Raw genomic sequence first — 18,919 nt, 5'->3', positions numbered from 1 at the left:
GTAATTAAATGAGACTTTTTTTCATTTGACTGTTTCTCATCAGATCCTACCTGTACTTTATCATCTTCCATCCTCTCCTCCTTAATAGGACATAGCCAATCTCCATTAGTAGATCCTGCCCTAAGGGACGTCTCTGTCCCAACCATGTGTTCCTCCGCACCTCTCGGCTTTCCCCCAGCCCTTAGTTTTAAAACTGCTCAACGACCGTTTTAATTTTAAGTGGCAGCAATCTGGTTCCAGTCTGGTTTAGGTGGATCCCATCCTTCCTGTATAGACTCCCCCTTTCCCAAGAGTCATTTCGGGCTGCCTCTTTATACCAACCTCCCCGTTCTTTGTCTCTGACGTCTCCCTGCCCCCAGACTCTCATGAGTCACTGGGAGTCCCCCAGGGCAGCCCAGAAGTGAGGCAGCTTCCATGCACGTGAAGAACCAAATGTGGAAGGATGTTGGTCTGCTGCACAGCGCAGCTCAGACTCCAGTCAGAGGGACTCTGCAATCCCCTGGGTGCCATGGAGGAGACGGACAGGCTGGGCAGCTCGTGGGTCTCTGGGGGGGGCAGTATCGGAAGGATCAAGGGTTTGTTGGTGTGTAGGGTGTGACGCACAGAATGGATCCACATGCTCACAAGCCCTTTACACTTCCTACCCCGACAAGTAGCCCCCTGGGCCCTATGTCTGGGTTGGGGATCCTGTATCCTCCCATCCCTTGCTAATGTAATGCCCATCTTTAAAAAAGGGAAGAAGGAGGATCCTGGGAACTACAGGCCAGTCAGCCTCACCTCAGTCCCTGGAAAAATCATGGAGCAGGTCCTCAAGGAATCAATTCTGGAGCACTTAGAGGAGAGGAAAGTGATCAGGAACAGTCAGCATGGATTCACCAAGGGCAAGTCATGCCTGACTAATCTAATGGCCTTCTATGACGAGATACCTGGCTCTGTGGATGAGGGGAAAGCAGTGGACGTGTTGTTCCTTGACTTTAGCAAAGCTTTTGACACTGTCTCCCACACTATTCTTGCCAGCAAGTTAAAGAAGTATGGACTGGATGAATGGACTATAAGGGGGATAGAAAGCTGGCTAGATTGGCGGGCTCAACGGGTAGTGATCAATGGCTCCATGTCTAGTTGGCAGCCGGTATCAAGTGGAGTGCTCCAAGGGTTGGTCCTGGGGCCGGTTTTGTTCAATATCTTCATAAATGATCTGGAGGATGGTGTGGATTGCACCCTCAGCAAGTTTGCAGATGACTCTAAACTGGGAGGAGAGGTAGATACGGTGGCAGGTAGGCATAGGATACAGAGGGACGTAGACAAATTGGAGGATTGGGCCAAAAGAAATCTGATGAGGTTCAAGAAGGACAAGTGCAGAGTCCTGCACTTAGGACGAAAGAATCCCATGCACCGCTACAGACTAGGGACCGGATGGCTAGGCAGCAGTTCTGCAGAAAAGGACCTAGGGGTTACAGTGGATGAGAAACTGGATATGAGTCAACAGTGTGCCCTTGTTGCCAAGAAGGCCAATGGCATTTTGGGATGTGTACGTAGGGGCATAGCGAGCAGATCGAGGGACGTGATCGTTCCCCTCTATTCGACATTGGTGAGGCCTCATCTGGAGTACTGTGTCCAGTTTTGGGTCCCACACTACAAGAAGGACATGGAAAAATTGGAAAGAGTCCAGCACAGGGCAACAGAAATGATGAGGGGACTGGAACGCATGACTTATGAGGAGAGGCTGAGGGAACTGGGGATGTTTAGTTTACGGAAGAGAAGAATGAGGTGGGATTTGATAGTTGCTTTCAAGTACCTGAAAGGGGGATCCAAAGAGGATGGCTCTAGAGTGTTCTCAATGGTAGCAGATGACAGAACAAGGAGGAATGCTCTCAAGTTGCAGTGGGGGAGATTTAGGTTGGATATTAGGAAAAACTTTTTCACTGGGAGGGTGGTGAAACACTGGAATGGGTTACCTAGGGAGGTGGTGGAATCTCCTTCCTTAGAAGTTTTTAAGGTCAGGCTTGACAAAGCCCTGGCTGGGATGATTTAATTGGGGCTAGGTCCTGCTTTGAGCAGGGGGTTGGACTAGATGACTTCCTGAGGTCCCTTCCAAATTTGATATTCTATGATTCTATGATTCTATGAGTCACTGGGATGCGGTGCTGACTTACAGCAAGTATCAGCACAGTCAGAGATCTGTCAGGCTCCCCCAGCGCAGCCCAGAAGTGAGGCAGCTTCCATGCACGTGAAGAACCAAATATGGCAGGTTGTTGGTCTGCTGCATAGGGCATCAGCGCAGCTCAGACCCCAGTCAGATGGACTCTGCAATCCCCTGTGTGCCATGGAGGAGATGGACAGGCTGGGCAGCTCGTGGGTCTCTGGGGGGGCAGTATCGGAAGGATCAAGGGTTTGTTGGTGTGTAGGGTGTGACACACAGCATGGATCCACATGCCCACAAGCCCTTTACACCTCCCACCCCGACAAGTAGCCCCCTGGGCCCTATGTCTGGGTTGGGGATCCTGTATCCTCCCATCCCTTGCTGTTTTCCCAGGTCAAGGCCTTTTACGTGGGCTTTGCTCACGGTATCTTGTTGTGGTCCATGGAGAATACTCAGGCCTGGAAGGGAGTCAGACACAGGGAACGTGTCCGGGGTTTGTGTATCGATTTATCCTGTAGGAAAAGCCATGGCAGGAGGAGATATAATACTTGCCAGTCTGTGGCTCCCTTAAAGCCTGTGACTGGTTACTGCACTTTGTGTTCTCATTAACTCTGATCTGTAAGCTGGGGGGAGCTTGTGTGAGACACGGGAGAGCAGAGTCCCTCCTTGGAAAGGGGGAAAAAACCCCACAGAGGTCACAAATTCTGCTGAGTTTGCTTTATTGCATAGACAGGTGGGGAGTCAGCGATGCTCTTAGAGGCCTGGAACCGATGGATGAGACGAGAACGTGACTCCGTGCAGGGATCTGCTCATGGGAACCAAATGCTAAAGGTCTTCTCTTTCCTTGTCCTCATTGTGCGACTTGCATTCTCCATAATGCTGAAAGCAAAGACTTCCAAGGTTTTCACTAGAGGGAAAGAGAGAGACACAGAACTCAGTGCTGCAACCTGATGGCCAAAGAGAGCAAAGCATCTGTCAAGGCCCCAGGAGGTCAAATTCACCAGAGCTTATTTGCTGACAGGAAAAATTACACTGAGGAAGTCGACCCAGCCTCTACGAGGTAAAGATATGGGCGCAGGCAGGGCCTTGAATTACCTCACAATTGTATTTTAGTTTTTGTTAGTGGGCCCTTTATTCTGATACTTACTAGACTGCTCCACAAAAGACACATTTGTTTCCATATGTCTTGCCATCAGTGCCACAGACCGGGTTGTACTCTAAGGTGCACATTTCCGGAGGCTTCTTGTACTCACTGCAGAAACCCTACAAGGAACATTAGAATTGCTGTTACAGTTATTGTCTGCATTTCAGTAGTGCCCCGATGCCCCCACTCGCCCATGGGGCTGGGCATTCTCTGAATAGAGAGGAAGGGACAGTCCCTGCCCCCCAGAGCTCACAGTACCTAATCCTGTCCCTAGTCTCTACTGACGTTCTGATTAACTGACTTCCCAATTCCCCTCTCGCTGCCAGGAGGAGCCGGGCCCATCTCCCTGGTGTAAGAGACGTTTCTGAACCCACATCACATGGTGTGTGAGCGAAGGGGCATCTCCGTAGGCATCAGATGCTAATCTGACATTACCCAGGGTACAATCTGGACTGATGAACAGCTGTGTCCCCTCAATCCTCCAACCTGGGGTGCCTTTTACTCTGCTTTGCTATGAAAGCAACCACTCCTGTTCCTACTCACACACAGCTTCCAGCATGTAAATTACTCCGAGCTGTACGGTATGAGTCCTTTGGCAAGCCACTCTTGAATTACACTGCAGGGGAAGAGCAGCAAATTTCCAGTCCCAGACTTCCCCCGGAAGTGTGCATCTTGTACTGCCCAGCACCCTCCTGGACCATATAAGCTCCTATAAAGTCTGTCATTTTATTAATAGAAAATGAAATGCACAAATCCTATTGTCACAAATGGAGTTTTCCAAACACTTCAATCCAAACACACTGGTTTAGATAAAACAAGATGCTTAACTACAGAAAGATAGATTTTAAGTGATTACAAGTCAGGAGGCATCAAAGTCAGGATTGGCTACAAGAAAATAAAAGCAAAACACCACTAATGCCTGACTTATCAAGCTAAGTGAACTCAAAGCAAAAGGTCTCTCTCACCAAATGCTTCAGCAGTCTTACTGGCTGTCATTTCCGCCAGGACCCCTCCCTCAGTCCAGTGTTACTTTCCTTGTCTTTCAGGTGTTGTTGATGTCATGGGCAGAGAGAAAGGGAGGAGTAACTTGGGGAGTTTGTTCCCCATTCTTATATTTTTCCCTCTTCTTTGAGCATCATCTCCAGCTGGGGTTCATGCGACAGAAAGTTTGTAGGGATGGGAACCTCCAGCTGTTCCTTTGCCAACAAGTAAATTTCTCGCTCACAGCTTTTTTGCTGCCAAAGAATGGCCCCTTAACTGCGTGATGGTCCATTTGATTATGTGGAGACCTGGCTGAGGTGTTAGTTTGTCTTTTGTCTCTGGTTTATGACTGTTTCCCCAGACTGGGGACATGTCTTATACAGTAGAATCTTAGAACTTTACATACCATGGTGTCTCACAGACTTAACAGGACAATAATGTTCAGCACATTATGAGTTTTCAAATGATCCCTTACACTGCATACTTTGTACAAAATTTATCACAGTCTTCTTAAAGGGGTGAACGTAGGGGTACAGGCTGGTCTAAGAGACGCTTCTGAACCTACATCATATAGAATGTGAGTGAAAGAGCATCTCCACAGGCAGCAGATGCTCATAAATAAAAAACCTCATGCTCTTGTCATACCATCACCTCCTCTGTTCTGTCTCAGTTGCTCCCTATGTCTCCCCCAGGCCCATCACAGACTGCCCTGTACAATAGTCTATGGAATCCATCACTCTGACCCCATGGCTTACGTCTACTCGGCAGTGAGACACTCCTGGCTAGCTCAGGTCAGCTGACTTGGGCTCGGGCTGTACAATTGCTGTGTAGACATTTGGGCTTGGGCTGGAGCCCGAGCTTTGGTAGCCCACGAGGTGGGAGGATCCCAGAGCCCGAACATCTACACTGCAATTTTTAGGCCTGCAGCCCAAGCCCCCTGAGCCCATGTCAGCTCAGCCGGTCCAGCCATGGCCAGGCCCTGGATCTTTTGTTCCAGTGTAGATGTACCCAGGGATTCTCAGCCCCAGAGATTCACTCTCCCCTGGCTCGGGCATGAGGTAGACTCTGCTTCTGCTTTGAGTCATGAGTTCTAGCATGTTTCTAACCCAGAGATCATGGTCCCTGTGATGTTACAAGCCAGAGACTGGGGAAAGTGATTATTAATGAACAGGGAGAGTTCGACTTACCTTACCAGCCTGGCCAGCAGCATCTGGAACAAAACATACAGACAGAATGAGACTGTTTCAGATTCTCTCGCCCATCCTGGTGCTGGGGTTATTGATGTCCCGAGTTCTGACCAAGTCTCTCTCTTTACTTTGGTAAGAGCCTTTTCAAATGTTCTGGTATGGGGCTGTGCCACTAGGGATGTCAGCTCTTGTATACCTGTGTTAACTGAAGTGACGTCGCAAAGGAGGAATGGAGGAAGGAAGAGGCAAACATTCTTGGGACGTTCCAGAGTGATCCTACTCTAGACAGGTGTCTCCTCTACAGGATCTCACCCTCACCTTTGCGGGAGGCTGGGGAGTTTCCTACTTTTCCAGGAACTTCATGTCGTAGTACATTACAAGCATCCAGAAAGAGAGTTTTACATTTTACTCTAACATCCGTTTGGATGGTGTGACCATAACACTGCACACTCTGTCACGGACCCTGTCTGGTCTGTTCATTGACACTGTCTGAAAAATACCAGAACACTAACGGTTGTGTCTCATCAGCTATTTTGCAGGATCCAGGATCTCACGGGCATCCATAAAAACCTCAGCAGCTTTTGACTCTCTCTCGCTCCGTATCCGATGAAGTGAGCTGTAGCTCATGAAAGCTTATGCTGAAATAAATTGGTTAGTCTCTAAGGTGCCACAAGTCCCCCTTTTCTTTTTGCGAATACAGACTAACGCGGCTGCTACTCTGAAACCTCCATTATTTGAGTGTCTCTTCAGAGTTAAGCCATAGCACAGAATTACATCAACAATTACCCAATTCTAATGAGACGTTTCATTCTGAACAGGTCTGACTCTGTTTGTTAATGAAACTCTATCCAATTGACTAAGAACTCAGCCCCCCAAGTGACGATTATCTGTATTAAGGAGCTATGGATAACGGTATCATCCAGCATTACAAGGTGGGAATTAACCCCAAAAAACCAAATGTTTGGAGAGGATCTAAATCCTCCGCTTTCTACTTTGGCAATGCCATAGATCTTGTCATGCTAATAAAGTATCGTTGAACTGGATTAATTCAGGGTATAAAGCAACTCCTACGTAATACAAGGTAAGAAGAAATTTTTCCTGTGGGAAGCTTCCCTCAGAACTGCTGAGGGCCTTGTACATCGCTCTTAATACACTGGCACAGGCTAGTGTTGGAAACAGAGTTTGGGTAGAAGGGTGCCTGGTCTGATCCAGGGTGGGAATTTTTGACTCCTGATGGTAGGGTAAGTAGATAAAAATTGTGAAAAACTGGGGGGAAGGGGAGGGGAAATAGGCGCCTATATAATAAAAAGCCCCGAATATTGGGAGTATCCCTATAAAGTTGGTACATCTGGTCACCCTACCTAATGGCCTCTTTGTGGAGTTTCATAATAAACAATGACAGGAATTAAAATTATGTAGACAACTAGATCAAGAATTTTACTGCCAACCAACCCCCTTGTCCCCAACAAAATAATCAGAAAACAACTAGAACCGTGGATGAGAAGAAATTCCAAAAGAAAGGGGATTCCATGGATGTTTGTTTTCTAGGGGCTGTGAATCTTTTGAGCTGCCTCGGTTTCTGGCAGAGTCAGTGAGATCCCAGCCCAGAGAGAAGCCCGAGAACAGCCCTTCCGAGCTCTGGGATCCGTGCAGGGAGGTCAGCGCTCCTGGAATCAGCCTGCTGCTCAATGTCCAGGCTGTGCAGCGGCATCTCAGAAATAAACCAGCTGCTCCTAGAATCAGCCACTGTGGGGGTGTGCGAACCCCTATAGAGATGAGAGTGAGGCTGGCCCCATCCTTTCGGGGATAGGGCAAGGCTCAGCACAGGCTACAGCCAAAGTGACTCACCTGAGTAGGAGCAGCAAAGTGCCAGAGCGAAGAGCAGAACGGCCCCTGTTATCTTCATGGCGGACGTGGCTGTCTGGTCTGCAGTGGGCTCTTGGTGCTCTGCTCCCTCAGTAAACCCCACACACAGAGCCCCACTATATATAGGGTGTCGGAGAACCCACCTTCATTGTGACTCACCCGAAATACTCACTCACAACTCCGGCAACCGGAAGCAAAGCTCTCAGTGGGAATGCCAAGCTGTGAACAATGTTTCCTCCACAACAAGTTTCCAGGATAAGTTGGAGGAGAAGCACAGCCTTGATTTGGTGAATAATGGAGTAGTTATGTGGGCTGAGTGCTCACCATGGCGCACATGGGCAGCCGAACCTGGACATTCCTGATTGTCAGGACTGTGAGTGTGGAACATATTTGTCACGCTGCACGTTAAAGGCACCGAGCCAAAGCACCTGTGTTACCACCCTCTTCCGGCCATACTCTGCAGTCGGTCTCCGCAGCAGGGGGAAAGCTGACCATAAGCGACGGTCCTGCTGTCCTGATCTTGCACGTATTCTGCCCGGAGCCGGTGCCTGGCTTAGTTTAGAGGAGCTAAAGGGCAGGTCTAACTCATTCCAATGGCCTGTGACCCCAAGAAGCTGTTTCCAGTGTCGTGAGATTCCAGGATCTTGGTTCTGTCCCCTTCCCCCAGTTGTGCGCCCTGCGGCAGCTGCAGTGATGGGGTGACCCAGGAGATTTTGTGGCACCTGGAGATCCCCGTGCACAGAAGAGATGCTGCTTTGCCCAGCTAATCCATCTTGAAGACAGCTTTGTGATGGTGCCGCACCATTGAACTGCCAGAACTCAGGTGATGCTCCGACTCTTCATCTCCTTGTGAAGCCTGGGAGCTGTGCCCAGTTCTCTGCTCAGCCAGACATGATGAAATCCCATCAGCATCTTCTCTCGAGCCAGCCAGCTTTTGGGAGATGCTGTTGCCTTTGGGTCTGCACCTCCTGAGCAACCCAGCAACTCAGCCTTGTGCTCCAGTCTGCTGGGCCACTTTGTGGGACAGGTTTAGCCCAGTGTTGACTTAGGGCCCAACCCTGCATGATGCTGGGCACCCTCGAGAAGCTCTGAGAGCTATTTAGGATAAAACCAATCATACTAATGTAACCCTTCTGCCAGGCCAAGTTGATAGCAGCAAGGGCCGGGTTCAGTGCACAGGGGTTCCCTCTCATCAAAGCAAGTGCAAAACTGGCTCGAGCCCCCACCCAGTGACCGGGGAAAATCTTACACACCCCCTGGGCGCCTCAAGGAGGCAATACTTCCCCTCTCGCAAGCACGGAGTCTCAGTGTAGCAGAGAATCTTTAATAACATGAGGTAAACGACATCAGCATTAAATTGGGGAAACACCACAGCTAGTGTTCATTAACCAAACCATGAGCAAAGACCCACCCCAGCAAATTGGGCCACATCCTTTCCCTCGGTTTCTTGAGTCCCAGAACCCAAACGTCTCTTGAGTCCAGCAATCCACAAATCACCCAAAGTCCAAAAAGTCCAGCCCCAGAGTTCAAAAGTTCATCTGCAAAGTGTTACTCTCCAGTCTGGCTAAAAATGTGCCTGTGTGGGCGGGGGGAAAGAGGCAAGGGGCACCTTACGTGACCTGAAGCTGACTGCCCCACAGGGCTCCGCTCCGTCATCTCACAAACGGCTCCGCGCTGCACAGCTCTGTCATCTCACAAACGGCTCCGCCAGCCTATCCACGAACAGCACCACTGCTCTCTAGATCTTCCGGCTCCCCACTACTTGACACAGTGCTCAGTGATTCCAGCTCTCAGTGATTTCCGCTCATAGTAGTGGGAGCCTTAGTGCTGGTGCCCCATAAGGCCAAAGTGAATACAACACAGTACCTGTAGCAAGACTCTTAATAGACCCAAAATTAGCTCTGACATTCCACAGTGGAGAGAGACAGAGGTGCAATTGGTGTTGCAAGCCCTCACAAAGGGGCCCACACCACCAGCTACTAATATCTATCTCAAGCCTCTCTCAATTCAGAGTTTTGGAACCCATGGCCCTTGCCTAGCGAGTGCTACTTAGTTGATGGTGAGTCCCTCCATCGTAACAAAAGGCCCAGTACAGTTCCAAGCACAGTTCCCATAATCAGGGTAATAACAATTTATTCTTCCCGCCCCAATAACAGAGACACTGGGGATCCCACAACAGCCAAAGTGACCATTGGGCAGCTATGGCCTCATTCTAGGCGGGGTGGGTGTGCCTATGCAAATGAGATCGGACCCTGAAGTTATTTTCCACAACTTGCCACACCTCACCACCAGATGTCAGGGTGGAGCTCATCCTGACTCCGCTTACACTAATATGAATGACTGTATCTCCTTGAACTGATCTTGCTCACCTTCCCCATGGCAGCATGAATGCTCCATTAAAGGTTGGGACTTACCAGCCGGGGCTATCTAAGTCCCCCAGTGCAAGTGGAAGGACATGACCAAAGATTTTTTTTAGCAGTTTCCAGTACAATGGTCTATCTTTCCGTGTTGATGCCCCTTGAGTTCTCAGTCTCCAGCAACCCAGTGAATAGCAATTCTTTGGAGAGGAATGTGACTTTTGCCTGTAATTCCTCTTCTCCATATGTTATAGTTTGACTGCACAAGTACTCTTTCTATCCCCTTCCTTTTTCCTCAGAGTTGGGAGGAGAGATACTTTGGGTGTCAAAGTTTGTGTTCATACCATCCTAGAGGTGGGATGGGAACTGTAGAGAGATCTTAACTTCATGCCCTTCCTGGAATTGAAGCAGGGCTTCCTAGGAGATGCTGAGGTACCGGCAATGTGTCTGTGCACATGGGGCATAACATCTTGGAGAATGGGGAGGGAATTCCTGCTTGTCTCCCACTAGAAGCTCAAGACCCAATGGACTCCAATACCATGGTGATGGGCAGGATGCAAATGCCTAGGCTTGTTAGACAGATGGACAGACAGAGACAATTCTTCCAGGAAAAAATCAAGATGGTGTCCAGAAGAGAAGGCGAAAGAAGAAGAGTTCATCATGGTGAGTAACTTGTGGCTCTTAGAAACCGCATCTAACCTGCAGCTTTGCATCGGAGACTGCAGATGATGGTCTCTTGGTGATATGGGAATAGTTGGGAGAGCTCCTTTACAAATGGTGTCTCCATCAGTACAGCAAGTTGTAAGATGTTCTTGTGAGCTGCTCTTGTTTATTGCCAGCCAAGAGAAGCAAGGGAGGGCAGCTGTGGTTAAGTACAAGTGTAGCTGATGCTTCCCCTACTCAAGTTTCATGCCTTCACAGAGGCCAAATTGGTATTTGGCATAAAGCCATTGTAGACACTATCATGTCAAAATGTGCATGGCATCAAGATGGACCTGTGTGCCATCTCAGCTTCTGGCCACATAATGGAGCGGTACATGCTTGATGGTAATGGGCAGTTCCTCAAAATGTGCTGGCCCTCTGGATTTCAGTGTCTGTTTTGATGTGTATGGAAAACCCATTAAAATATGCCCGGCCTTGACTCCCTCAGGGTACATTTTGACAGACATAGGAAGCCGATCCAGATATGTCCTGCCCTGGTTTTCACTCCCAGCGCCAATGGGGCAGAGTCGGATTCATTTACCGAGCCAGAGACCTTCAGCTTCCGTCGTTCCTGCTGAGGACATTTGGAAATTAGCAGAGAACACGGAAGAGATTTGTGCTGTTTCCTTGTTCAGTATAAATGAATCCATAAAACCAGAGCTGGGTGCCCGCTAAGGCTGGTCAAGACATCAACGTGCCTCACACACACTTTTAAAATAAGGAAATGGAAGGTTAGGGCAAGCACCACCACACCCCCCCCCACCCCTCTACCCAGCGACACGGGCCTCATTGCGAGCACCAGCACCATGCACCCCCGAGAATGCAGCACACCCAACCATCCCTTCTTCACAGCCCTGCCCTGCTCAAAGATCCTCTGGGACACAACACAAACATCCCCAGGCTAGCAACACCCATTCCCCATTCTCCTCGCTATGCCTTGGGTTCAGATGAACCCACGAGAACATTTCAGGAGGGGCGTATGACAAAATACTGTTGTATTCCTCTTCTTAATGGCTCTAAAAGGCATTCACATGCTGCACCAGAGAATGCAAGGAGCCAGCATTAACCACTTTCTCTGCTGGCTGACAAGGGCACAGAAAGATTCAAGTTCTGTTGAATAAGGTTCTTCTGTCTAAAACCCTACCTGCTCTTACCCTGCGTCAGACAGCCAGTGTCCAGATAAAGTCTGGGTTCCATGGTGTGGACAGATTGTCTGGGATCTGGATGAGAGGGGCTTCCTGGGGGTTCCACCTCCATCTATCACAGCTCCCATCTCTCAGTTCATGGCACTACCCCTGCAGTGCACACTTTTGTCATGACATCTCCTCTCCTGGCCTGTGCTGCTCTGGTGAAGTTTTTATAAACTTTGGGGAAAGTTCCCCTACCATGGGAGAGCATCTCAGCAAAGGGTTAAGAGCATTCTTGGCTCCACCAGCAGTGATAATTATATTTCAAAGAAAACAGGCAAACCCCAACTCTTAAAAGGCACCAGATTCAATTAAATACCCTGCTAGAGTTTCCCATCAAAGGCAAGGAGAGATGTGTGACACCGGCTAATCAAACCAAACTCCATGGGTGTGGTGTTTTGCCGCTCCTCATGCTTCCATCCCTCTGGCAACCCCACCCACACCTCTGTGTCTGATGATAGCGTCCTGGAGTCTCCACTGACTCATGCTCCTTCTAGCAGTGGCTTCATTTCTACTGTGCCTCAGAGTATAGGCTAGGCAAAGGAGCAGGAACACACTGAGGTGGAGCAGGGAGGGGTTAAGGCTCCTGGTCTCCTTCTCCTCTTTTTCCCACCTTCAGAAGTGGGGAAGCCACATCCTGCTGTCTCTGGCAGAGACAATGGCTGAGTGTTATGCCATGTATCTTTGCTGATCCCCAGAACTCAAATCTGAAGTGCAACACGGTGGGAAGTTCCTTCACCTGTTCTCCAGAGGCTCACTCACTGTCCCCATCTCATCTTCATCCTCCAACTGATTCCTTCAACCCTTCCTGCAGCACCAGAGGAGACAGAGCTGGAAAAGACCCCTTTGGTAGCTTCTGTGGAGGCTGGAAGCGTGGTGACCCTGATGAATTCCCCATTAGAACAGAATGAGCAAAGCCTGTCCCAATAAGCAGACTTCACAGAAACAACAGACACACTTCAGGAGCCCGTTGAACGTGCTTTGCCTACTTAGCTGAATGGAAATTGCAGGGTTGTGGGGGAGGGAGGGAGAGAAAAGCTCCAAAGAGATTTGAATGGGAGTAACATTGATCTGTGAAATGGCCAGACAGAAAAACACATGGAAATATATGTAAACAGCTAACCTGGTATCATTTGTCATTTCTTCCTTTCAAATAACTCATTCAGTGAGTTAGCATATTAAACTCCATTGGAATGATGAGCAGAGCTGAGATGGGGGTGTTGTTATGCTGGAAGATGTTAATGGCATCCATCAATTACAGAGCTGGTTAAAACCAGTGGGTGTGCTAACCACCCTTCTTTCAGATTCCATGGAAGGAGCAATTAAGCCCCTTGAGGCCATGAAATAATAGGAGGCCACTGCCCAAGGCACTGGGCCACACAGCAAGATATGATCAGCGCTAAGCCATGTGGGTTGCGGGGTTTCCCTAGAACTGGTTGCAAATGCAGGGGTGAGGGGATGGATTGGTTGTAGTTCTGTGCATGTGCGAGACAGAAAAACAGAAGCCAGAGAGGGAAGCAGTATTGAGAGTGGTCCCGAGTGGGAGCAGAGGACAGAGTTCCTTATGGGACATGGCTGGCTGGAGGAGCAGGCTTGGAAACTGAGCAAGGAAACTGCCTGTTGCTGATTATTTCTACTAAGCAAAACAGGACTCTGTAGATTATAAATAAACAGGCTCGCACCAGAGAAATAGCTGACTAATGTAATCCCTTTCTCCACCTAAACAGAAACAACCCAGCAAGGCCCTGAATCTCGGTTAACCACTCAGGTCGAAAGGGCAGCAGTACATTCTGAGACAGGAGAAATCAAGCACCTCTTGAAAGGTGAATGAGTCTGGGAAGAATCTGGATCAGTGCTTTTCAATCTGTGGTCTGTGAACTCCTGGGGGTTCACAGACTATGTCTAAGGTTACCAAAGGGGTCCACACACCATATCGAAATTTTTTAGGGGTCGGCAAATGAAAAAAGGTTGAAAACCACTGCCCTAGATCATCATCATCAGAAGAGCGGAACGGGTGTGAGTGTTCGAAAGGGAAAGAGAGAGAAAGAAAGTTTTGTCAACAGAGAACAAGGAGCAGTGACTCACCACAGTGCATTTAACTGAGCCCGGGAAGCCAGACGAAAATCGGATGTTGCCTGTCTCCTCTAAAATATAACCATTCCTGTTCAGAGGAGATGAGCTGCCCCTCAAACCTTTGCTGGGACATTTTATGATGACAGGGAAGCATGTCCAATATTTATAAAAATGCACTCAAAGCCAAAGAGGGGATTTATCCCAGAATATAACCCCATTGCCTGTGGGAAGATGCCTTTGGAATCAGTTATAACAACGTGGCAGGAGCAAATGGAATATTGCCATTAGGAGTAGGGTCAGGCAAACCTCCAGAGGCTAGTGTGGATGAGATTAGGGCTGGTTGGGAATTTTTTGATGAAATATTTTTTTAATTGGAAAATGCCAATTTGTCAAAAACAAAGTTTTTCAGGGGAGAGGGTCAGTGTGTAGATGAATTTCCCAACTTGAAAAAAATGTTGAAAAGCAAGCACGTGTTGAAATTGCCAAAACACACCAGTTAGACACATTCTAACTGAAACCAATGGAGGCTCATGATCAGCTTGTGTGAATTGCCAAACCCGCTGGTCCAAAGTTAATGATCATGGCTAGCGCCTCTGCCCTCAACTAAGTGTAAATGTTTGAGATTGCTGCCTCTTCTGACATCAACGTCGCCTCCCTTCTGAATGACCTGCAGAATTCCTGGACCACAAAGGTCAGTTCCTCAGAGTCTCATATACTCCAAGCGTAACTTGCTTTATTTACACCAGGCCTGGAACAGAGGTGGTCACAAACAGCATGTAGGCAATCCTCTATACCCGAAATCCCAGCTCACAGTCATATACCTGGTTCCTGGGAAGATTCTCAGTCCTAAGAATTGGCTCTAAATATAGAACAAATAAAGCAGAAAGCAAACTCTGTGCTGTCTGCCAGAGCTTCTCATGAAGGGTCACTTCATTAAAAAAGTGACAATGTAACTGTAATTCTTCAAAGACTAAAAACTTGCTGACTCCCTAAGAAAAGAACAGAACATGCAAGTCTATGTGTAGTGGCCTTTTGAAACCGCCAGCCATATAAAGTGAGTCAGAGTCTTGAAAGGCAGCGTGGTCTAGAGGCAAGAACACAGAGCTCCTGAGTTCAAATTCGGCTCTTCCACTCACACTGTGTGGCCTTGGGTGAGTCACTTCTCCCTGTCTCAGTTTCCCCATTTGTGTAACAGGGACAACAACAGTAACCCATCTGTCTAAGATGGATGCTTTGAGTGTGTGTTAGCTAGTGCCTGGAACATAGAAAAATGCTAATCAATATTGTGTGTCATGGGCCAAATTCATCCCATGTATATGCTGGATTTACACCAGGTATAATTCAACCCATGCCCAAATCTAATACCGGGCAATATATTTTCTGATAGGTTGTCTGGTGGCAGATTAGAGTGAGGAAACTCAGAGAGAAAAGGAGTACTTGTGGCACCTTAGAGACTAACCAATTTATTAGAGCATAAGCTTTCGTGAGCTACAGCTCACTTCATCGGATGCATCTGATGAAGTGAGCTGTAGCTCATGAAAGCTTATGCTCTAATAAATTGGTTAGTCTCTAAGGTGCCACAAGTACTCCTTTTCTTTTTGCGAATACAGACTAACACGGCTGTTACTCTGAAACTCAGAGAGGCACTCGATAAAATTCACCTTCTGTGATCTCTGCAGTTGGGAATTGGAAAACACCAGCTGTTGGTGACCAGTTAGAAGAGGTAGCCTGGTACCAGCCAGCGGATTGATATCACAACGGGATATGTTCCCCTCTTTGTGCGATGTGTCAGAGATAACGCGCAATAGGGAACCTGCCATATTCCTGCAAGCAGGGTGGAGAGTGGATGTGTGTGTAGAACAGAACTTCACGTAATGAGGGGACCACCACACCCCAGCTCCCCCAGCTTCTTTTAGTGCTGTAGATTTTCACTGTCCATCCCACCCTCGTGATGTTAATTGAGCCCTGGGGTAAGCAGGTGTGTCTTCCGTGCTGCACTCACACCAGGAATCAGTTTGGCCCATAATGAGGATAAACCCTGCTAATTAAACAGGGGAAGTGTTAAGTGGTAGGACCAACCACTTAGGGTAACCCATTCTTACGATCACCTCATGTCACCTGTGGGATTCTGGTACAATCACAGACCCTGCAAGATTGCCTATTAACTCCCGCTGGATGCCTGCCATGGATCTGGCCAGAGGCAGGCTTACCCAGCTGTGCAAACTGCATTGTAATCACTTTACAGAGCAGCCAAAAAGCTTCAGGGGTAGGGAGTCCATCCAAACATGAAGAATGTTAATTCAAGATGCCAAACATTGAGCTAGGACTGGAAAGCTCGTGCTTATTCGCTGTTATTATTGTTTTTTCATGTTCTCAAACTTACTTACAGGAAAGTAAAAGTTTGAACACAGCAGCAGCACACAAGGGGAAGCTGCCTGAACTCTCCGTTATTAAGTAAGCCCTAGTTAGAGTGGGCAACCATTTTGGAGACCCTAATCATGACTGTCCACAAAAATCGTGGGCTCAACTGTGTTCCCTGCTTTACTTTAGTAACTGCACCCCTATGGGAAAGCCGTCCCATAATTTCTTCCTTCTGCTCTGACAAGCGTGGCATGCATAATGTTCATTTAAATTTGTTGCCACACTGAGATTCATTTTGGCTTTTAAAAATTGCACTAACAAGAGCCAAATACAGAATAATTATCAAATTCCAAAGTGCCCTAGAACAATGTTCTCTGCCTGGTGCAGCTGGATATTCCAGCCTGAAAGGTATGCTCGGGTGGGGGGGGTGCAGTGATATTTCTGGGAATGGATCTCATTAGGAGACGTGTTAACGTCAGTGGTATGATAAAGCATACAGCATGTGAATTTAGGATCCCCATAAGTGCGCCTTGGCTGGCTGTCTATCTATCCAGAGGCATATAAAGGGTTAATCATATTTTCGGAGGAGTTGGTAAATGTACGAAGGTACAGTATGTTGGAAAAATCTGGCAGGTTTAAACAGCGTCTGGGACAAAATACCTCCAATCTGCTCACGTCTGGGATTGCTGGCTTTGCTTGACATATCAGGATTACGGCAGTCGCTGCCTGGATGCTTCCTAAGACTGCATGAAACGGCAATGTCTATACAAATCTTGGAGCAGATGGGATTTGCCATAAAACAAGCTGCCATTCGATGTGCTAAGTGTATGGGCAAAAAAAAGTCACCTTTGTTCTGAACTGTAACAGCGATGCCCGACCAGAAGGAATATCATCAGGAGAACCTAGGAGTGTTATGGACAAATATCCAAATAGTCAGAGGTCAGATTGCGTCCAGCTAAATGGCCCAAAGGTTTGGATGCTTGTCTGAATTAGGGGCTCAAACCCACCTTGAAAGTTACACTGAGAAGCTGCCAGCCCCGGGATGTGCTACCTGGCGTTTAACCAGGGCTGCCCCAAACCTCCCGCCCGCCCCCCAGGTGTGTATGTTCTGCTGCGAGGTGGGCAGGGACTGAGGCAAGTGTCTCTTTCCCCAGCTGCTGCACACAAACAAAGAGAGGAAGCAGCAGCACCGGGCAAACACAGTTTGGTGCTGGAAAATACCCAGGGCAGTGAGAGTTCAGCCTGGAAAGCTGGGGGTGGTGGGGTGTGGAGAAGTCCAGGGCCTCCCCAGAGGATCCTTGGTATAGTCTCTGCACTCATCAGAGGCATTTTTATAAGCCCCAGATGTGGTGTGACAGTGGAAAACGATCGCTGCCAGAGTCACTTTCTTCTAACACTGAGCAAGGCACTGTGAGTAAAGGGATTATCCTGACAGCCACTCGCTCCTTCTGCTTCCCTGGTGAGCTTCTGCCCAGAACCAGCCCTAGCCCCCTCCCGCCTGCCTTCCCACTACAGATTGAAAGGAACAGCTGCGCACACATCCCTACCTCCCTCCAGTTTGTTTACCTCTTTGTAGTAAAGAGGTTCCTAATTTTGCCCAAGGTACAGAGGCTGTCCGCTCCCTGTCCCTGGCCTAATGAGTTGCATATACAACCCAAAGCTGCACCGACCCCTTCTTGCAGCTGCAAATGGGTGCTGTCCCAGAGCAGCCCCTCATGGCATGGGACAGCCCTGCAGGTACCGTCAGTTCCAAAAATAATCCACTTACACCCAGAGTCTTTAAGAACAATAGTTCCCCTCTTTTGGGAGCTAGCTTATTCTGATTAACCAGCTCCCCTGCCCACAAGAACTCCCCTGTTCGATTCAGGGTTTCACAGCCCTCCTTCTTGGGCTATGCCCCAGCTGAGTTGTTCTTCCTGGGAAGGGAAGGGAAAGGAAGGGGGCTCAGCAGCTTCCTCCTTTAATAAGCTTAGACCCTCTTTCTGAGTCCCCCTCCCCCCAAGGTCAACTCCTCAGGTGCTGGATCCTGCCCAGCTGAGCGTAACAGCCCCATGCACCTGTCTGCACTGCCTGGGGGAGGGGAGCTTCGCCCTCTCTCCCTACAAGGCTTTTGGTCCCAGATCCTCAAAGGCATTAAGGCACCCAACTCCCACTGAAATTCCCAGGAGGATCTCACCCACAGGCAATTAATGCCCAGATTTAGGGCCCACCGTAGTCCACACACCCCCACTCAGCTGCCGCCTACTCTTCCAGTGCCTACACTCACTTGGCACCTCAATTTCCCTAGGCACCTACGTTTCCGCACCTGGGCACATCCCGCAGCCTCAGACGGGCGCCTGTCCCCCTATCTCATGCCCGAGCCAGGGGGAGGCCTGGCTGACTTGTGAGGCATGGCTCAGCATGCCTAACGCCACACAAACCTGTTGGGGCAAAGGGAACCTCCCTCGTAACCACTAGCCCAGGTGTGAGGGTACTCGCCAGGCACGTGGAAGAACCATGCTGAATTGCCCCACCTGCCAGATGAGTCGAGGGGCTTGAGCAGGGGGTTCCCACCTTTGAGACGAGGCCCTGAGCCTCTGGACTATGGGGTGAGGCGGTCTCAGTCTCTCCTTTTAAAGTTGCTCCACTGTGTGCTAACTATGAATTGGGCCAGAGAGAGAGCCTGACGCTGCAGTTAGGAAATGCCCCTGAGACGTGGGGAGCCCTGGTGCAAATCCCTTTTGCCCATCAAGCAGTTGAGGGAATTGAGCCAGGGTCTCTCACAACCTTTAGTGGAACGACAAGACGCCCATGCTACAGAGGGGGAACCGAGCCAGAAAGCGACTGACCACAGGGAATATGTGGCAAAGGTGAGAATTATTAACACCTGCCCGGCCAGGTCCGAGGCTAGCTGTTCTCTCGGAGACACTGATGTAGGACTT

The 18,919-nt window shown here is 48.9% G+C and overlaps 1 protein-coding gene across 1 annotated transcript; it reads right to left on the bottom strand.

The window, feature by feature from the left end:
• Positions 1-2,842: 2,842 nt before the first annotated feature.
• LOC311524609 (ovomucoid-like) lies at positions 2,843-7,445 on the bottom strand. Its single transcript, XM_084635868.1, has 4 exons — positions 7,301-7,445; positions 5,453-5,475; positions 3,288-3,403; positions 2,843-3,047 (listed from the first exon to the last, which is right to left on the bottom strand). The coding sequence occupies exons 1-4, from the start codon at positions 7,356-7,358 to the stop codon at positions 2,966-2,968; spliced, it is 279 nt and encodes a 92-aa protein (XP_084491994.1). The 5' UTR covers positions 7,359-7,445; the 3' UTR covers positions 2,843-2,965.
• Positions 7,446-18,919: the final 11,474 nt, after the last annotated feature.

The sequence above is a fragment of the Lepidochelys olivacea genome (genome assembly GCF_965140295.1).
Source record: "Lepidochelys olivacea isolate rLepOli2 genome assembly, chromosome: 8".
In the NCBI taxonomy this organism is placed as follows: Eukaryota; Metazoa; Chordata; order Testudines; family Cheloniidae; genus Lepidochelys; species Lepidochelys olivacea.
The sequence above is the reverse complement of the archived record's forward strand: the minus strand, read 5'-3'. Positions and strand labels throughout refer to the sequence as shown.